Raw genomic sequence first — 6,000 nt, 5'->3', positions numbered from 1 at the left:
TCCCCCAGCAGGTGACACCCTGTTGCGGGGGGGACCCAAAAAAACACCACCCCGTGAACCCCCAAATTTTGGTGCCGTTTCATGCAAAAACGGGTCGGTCCAGGGCACGTCGACGAGGCCTCCCCCGAACCCGCCGCCTTCCCGGGCCCCAGCCGGGAGGAACCGGCGGCCTGGCCCTTCCTGGGGGGCCGGTCCTGCCTTCCTCGGGCCCGCTATGGTTTTCACTAGCCCGCTGCCGGCTTTTGCTAGCCCCGTTCCGAGCCCCGGGGCCGACTCGCCTCTGCGAGCCGCGGGGGGGGGGGGGGGGGGGGGGGGGGCACGTAGCGTATGTAAATACGTTTTGGGGCGTGGTCTATGCAAATACAGCGAGACGGGGCGTGGTGTATAAACACAAGGAATGGGCGTGGCCTATGTAAATATTGGGTGATGGGGCGTGTCGTACGCAAATACGCAATGTGAGTGGCTGGTGGGGGCGTGGAGTATGCAAATGTATCGAGAGGGGGCGTGGTCTATGTAAATACTCGGCCGTGGATCAGCGTATGCAAATAGATAGCGGTAGGGGCGTGGCGCATGCAAATACCTACGTTGAGGCGTGACGTATGCAAATCTACCGTACAGGGTTAGCGCGGGGCGTGGTCTATGCAAATGAGGGCCTGTTGGTTGCGGGGGGGGAAGGGCAGACCGGGTGGGGGGGTGCGTTATTTTTCGCCCGCACCGGGCCGGGGCGTTCCCCCCTCCCTCCCGTTCGCCCCCTGCCTTTCGGTGTGTTTCCCCCCGCCCCGGTGTCGGGGAGCGGGGGGGGTGCGGGCGGCGATCAGGCACCGCGCTGAACCCCTATGTGTCGGTGCCTGGCGGGGTCCTGCCTCCGGAGCCCGTGCGGGGATGTCTGGGAGACCCCGCGCCGACTGCTGCTCAAACATCACGGTGAGTTTCTTACAATGCAGCAATTTCGCTTTAAATCGCTTAACTCCGCTACCTGCGGCGGCGGGGCTGGGGGGGGCTGCCCCCTCCCCGGACACCGGCCCGGCCGCTCCTTCTCTCCCTCCACCCCACCACCCCTCCTCTCCGTTCCCCGAGGCCCGGCCCCGCCGCCCCCGGACAGCCCTCCCGGTGCGGCGGCTGCGGGTCACGTCTCCGGAATACAATGTACCTCTCCAAAAAGGAGACGTCGCCTTCCACGGTCGCCACCCCCCGGACCCCCCCCCACACACACACACCCCAGGCCCAAAAGAGGGGGCGCCGGCGGCCAGGCCGCCCCACACACACACACCCCCCTCCGTTGCCTCCGGGAAGCGCCCTGCTCGTCCCCACCTCCTCCCGGGCGAGGCGGGGGGGGGCTCGGGGAGAGGCCGCCGGTTCTGTGGGGCTGTCTCGGTGGCGGAGCTGCTCTCTGTATGTGTGTGTCCCCCCTCCTTCCTCTTCCTCCTCCTCCCTGGAAGAGGCAGGGATGGCCCTGGAAGCGAAGGGTTTGCAATGTCGGGATTAAAAACCTCCGGACCCGCCGGCAACACAAACTCGGGCGGCTGCGACCCCCCGCTCCCCCGGTTCAGCCCTTTTTGAGGGGAAAACACCCTGCGGGGGGGGATGTTCTGCTGGTAAAAGTAACTAGAGGCCGCTTTTGGGATCAAATGGGTGCCCCGCGACGCCTTCCAGCTCCCAAGTTTGTCCTCAGTGCGTGAAAAACACCTAAAAACACATCAGCTGAATAAAAACTACGGTGCGCTGCTCTTCAGGTTCTCTTCTAGTTTTCATTCGCCTGCCGCTCACAGCTTCATTTCCAGATGTATTTACCGTTTATGAAGTGTTTTGGCTTTGTTTATTTTTTTTTTTAATTTTTTTTGCGTGACCGATTCCGGGCGTGCGGTTTTGGTTTCTGCGGGCTCCGTAGTTTGCTCCGTACTCGAAACACAGCGCACCGGGCTCTCCTCGCCGGGTGGGTTTTCCCCCCATGCATCTTTATTTTTTGGGGTTAATTCCTCGTTTCTGGTGGATTTCTGGTACCGTTTCAGGCTCTGGATGCCCGGACGTCCCGTTCGCCGGCGTAACTTTTTCTGGTGGAAGATGTATTTTGACCCAAAGGGAAACTGAGGCTTCGGGGTTTGTCTTCCCCCCCTGCCCCCCCGCCCCAAGTTCAGGTGCAGCAGGACTGGATACCGAGCGCCGACTCGTGTGCCAAAATCCTGCTTTCTAGCGGGATTCCTGTGGCCATGGCACCCGTCGGTGCCGTGTCCAGGGGCACCCATGGGCTGTGCTGGCCTCGGGATGAGGATTTGACGTAACGATGTCATTTTTTTGTGCCTTTTCCTCGTCCCCTGCCGTCTGTGGGGGGACACTTTTCTGTTTACATCTGAAGGCTATAAAATATTCCACTTTTTTCACTGTCGGTTCTTCGCCGAGTAAACTAATTGTGCTGCTCTTTGATATTATGATGATTATTATGGTGATTATGATGATTACTAGGATTTATTTCTAGAATGAGGGGACAAGGCAATAGGGGCACCTTTACCCTGATCGTTATCCAACACCTTTTGGTGTTTAATTACAAGACGAGGGGCAGGTGAATGATCCCTCTCAAAACGTGGCCGGTGTTTTGCAGGAAGAAACCTCTTGATTTTTACCAAAAAAACTCCTTTATTATCAACTTCCCCCGCCGGTTTCTGCGCTGCTCCTCCCAGTACAACCCAGACCCGTGCGGGGACTTGTGGCCGTCAAGTTGCCGTCTCTCCGTCCTCGGTTTCTTCCCATTCTTTTTATTTTAGCAGGAGGATGAGGAGGGTGGAAGGAGGAGACGACTCCATCCCTTTTACCAAATATTCTCGTTATGTGGTGCTTCAGTGCCGATCCCCCGGCCGCGAGCTGGAAGTTCGCCGCTGCTTTTTACTCTCGGCCACCGATTTCTCCTCTCTGGCAACGCTTGGCCGGATCACCCCTAAAACACGGTAGCCTCATTAATTTATTGGGGTCTTAATTATGGCGGCGTCCCCGGCTTTAAAGCCAAACCCGCTCTTTAGTTCGGAGTATAAATACATGGAATTTGAAGCGATGAGCTTGTCCGGTCCCTGCCTGGCTGGGGGTAGAGTCTGCTTGAGGTGCGTATGTTTTTTACAGAGCCGGAGTTTTTCCCCTAAAACCCACTATTTGTGCAGATTCACGCTTCTCCCCAAAATACCTTTGGTTTTGTTTTTTTTTTTTTGAGGAGAAAGAGCCTATTTCTGTACGTTCTGGAGGACACAGAGGGAGCGGCAGCGTTTTACGTGACCTTTTTCGCGGGCTTTATCTTGTGTTTCCCGTCGTGGGGATGAAGCTGGACTTTGGGACCACTTTTTCTTTCCCAAGTTTTCTTTTTTTTTAAACCGGTTTGTGACTCGGTATTTCTTTTTCGCCGTGCGAGAGACCGAAGGCTAAATTTAAAGCCTCGATAGGACAGAGAAACGTTCCAAATCCTGGCAGGAACAGAGGAGGGTTTTTCTCAAAACTTCGTCCTGTCGTAGAGTGGAATTTTGGCTTGAAGGTTTTTCCTTCGTTCTCACCAGAATCGGTGTATTAACGTCAAAACATGCGCCGTTAAAATCCAGCTGGATTTGAAATCGCCCGTCAACGGCTTCATGTTCGGTCCCAGTCTTTTCGCGGGGCCCTTTTCCCTCTTTTGGCCGGAATTTGGGTATTAAAACTGGAAACTTGTCCCTTAATGGCTGGGGGAGACGAGCTGTGAGACCTCGGCCGGCTAATTGCGTGGCTGTCGTTGAGTTGACCAGCGCTGCTTCTTCATTAACGGCCCCCTGGCGCTAAAAGTTAGCGTAGGATAGTAAGAATAATAAGAATGAATATGAATAATAAGAGTAATAAATAAGAATAATAAGAAGAATAAGTAGGAATAATAAGAATTAGTGCCCTGCCCGTTCTCAGCGGGGTGAGAAACGGCTTCAGACCTGCTCCAGGCACGGAGGAAGGGGAGGTTTTTGCCCTTTTTTTGCCAGAATTCACCAGGAAAATAGCTCCCTCGTGCCAAAACCCTCCGGTGCGAGCCTGGCTGGAGCCGTCCCTGTGTCGGTGACACCGGCGGAGCTGGGGATTGCTATGGCGACCGAGCCATCGTTTCATCTCTTGAGGTGCTTCTTCCCGTTGGCCAAGATTTCCTTGTTCTTTTTACCCCTTTTTCTACCTGTTCCGTAAAATAAACGGCGCCCAGAGGAGCTGCTCTCGCCCGTCCCGGCGTAAGCAGACCCCAAACGCGACAAACTGTCCGGCTAACAGAAATGTGATTTGATTTTATTTTTTTTTTTTTTTTGAATTTTTTCTGATAATACTCGACGCCTGACAGCCGCAGGTTGCCATGAGCCGAAATTCCTTAATCGCGCTTGGCTTTTGCTACGTAGCGGGGAGCCGTCGGGCTGCGTTTGGGTGCGGATTTGTCTGGAATATCGCTGAAATAGTTGAAAACCCTCAAAAAGGGAGTTAAAGCCGGAGCGATCGCTTGCTTTTTTTTTATCCTCCCGGGAGTTGACAAAGCTGGAAAAATTCGGTTACCTCTTTCCCGAGCTTATTTGGGCAAAAGAAACCTTTTCCCTCCCCACGGTGATCTAAAAACTGGAGTTTAATAACGTTACGGTGAATCCAAAACTCCCTGTCGACTTCCCAAGGTGTTTTCTTTGAGCCCTGCCTCCTCTGTTCCCCCCTTTGCTCCTTCTCCGTTGGCGGATTGACCCCATTTTTGGTCATTTTTCTCCGGAGAAAACTGAAAACGGGTCGCAAAACCCCGCCTGGGGCTGAGGGGAGGCCGGGCTGGCTGCCGGCGGAGGCCGAAAATATTTCAGTTTACATTCAGCGCGTGTTTGGAAGTTGTTTCTGCTTCCATAAGGAGTCGAAACATTCGCCGGGCTTTGGCCGGAAAGGTCGCCGATGCGCGCCCGAGGAGGCGTTCACCTGCAAAAAGCTCCTTTTTTGGCTCATTTTCGGAAGGGGGAGCTGGGAAATTGTCGGGAGAACTTCAGAAAACCGTCGAGGTTTTAGTTGCTTTTATCGGGCGTCGTTAAAAGCGGGGGCCACCCAGGGCTTTTCGGCCGGCCTCGGCCTTCGCACCTCTAGGACTGCACGTAATTGAGCGCGTTTCTCCTTTTCTTTTCTTATTTCTTGCTGATATTTGCTCCCCCTCGAATAAAAAGCCCCCACCGCACAGCACCCCCCGGCGTTAATTTGTCTGGTTTTGTGTCTGGGGCTCGTAAATCCGCGCCACGGAGGCGGCGAGGACCTGCTTCCCTCTCCCCTTTTCCCTTTCCTGCGGATTCCCAAGGCTGTCGCACCTTTCCCGAGCGAGGAAAAACCACCTTTCGCATCCACCGGATGAGCGTTATCTGGAAGTTTGACCCCAAAAAAAAGAAGCTGAAACACCCTTCCACCATTTTTTGGGGTCGGCAAACGGGGAGCGGCGTTTCCAGACAGGGAACGGTGGTTTTCCTCTTTTCCCCCCCCTCTCCACCCCCCGGAAAATTTTCCTCCTCTTTCTCCAAAAAAAAGAGCACTTTGCCTCCCATTGTATTCCTCCTCCTCCTCCCGCTGCGGTCGAGGGAATGTGAGTCTGGAAATGATTTTGAGCCAAAAAAAAAAAAAAACAAACCCAACCCGAGAAAAGCTCCCAGTCGATCCTGCGCAGGGGGAGGGGAGGGTGAGTCCCCGCCAGGAAACCCAAAAACGGGACGTTTTACCTCAAAAAAGGGGGCAGCGGAGGGAAGAGTTGGGGAAAAAAAATTATAAATGAAAATCAAGAGTGAATGAATTATGGCGAGGCGAGATAGGAGGAGAACTTCTTTTGGTGGATTTAATTGGTTTTTGGAGCCGTATTTAAGCTAGAAACGGTACAAAAGTGGTTTTACGTTGTTTTTACCAGTAGGAAAACGTCCAAGGTTGTTCTCGAGCAGCCCCCACCTGTGGCTGCCGCCTCCAGGGACCCAAAATCGGGCGTTTTTCTCCTCATTTCGCCGCTCCTTGGGTGGGAAGCGTCTC

General features: G+C 54.4%; 1 protein-coding gene across 1 annotated transcript in view; it reads left to right on the top strand.

Moving 5' to 3' along the window:
- The first annotated feature begins 705 nt into the window (after positions 1-705).
- Positions 706-6,000, top strand: part of BICRA (BRD4 interacting chromatin remodeling complex associated protein) — a 28,983-nt gene continuing 23,688 nt past the window's right edge. The window contains 1 exon segment of the mRNA XM_074567311.1: positions 706-924. Within this exon segment, the coding sequence (XP_074423412.1) occupies positions 837-924 (88 nt within the window). The 5' untranslated portion in view covers positions 706-836.

This window comes from Larus michahellis, chromosome 26, assembly GCF_964199755.1.
Source record: "Larus michahellis chromosome 26, bLarMic1.1, whole genome shotgun sequence".
In the NCBI taxonomy this organism is placed as follows: domain Eukaryota; kingdom Metazoa; phylum Chordata; class Aves; order Charadriiformes; family Laridae; genus Larus; species Larus michahellis.
The sequence above is the reverse complement of the archived record's forward strand: the minus strand, read 5'-3'. Positions and strand labels throughout refer to the sequence as shown.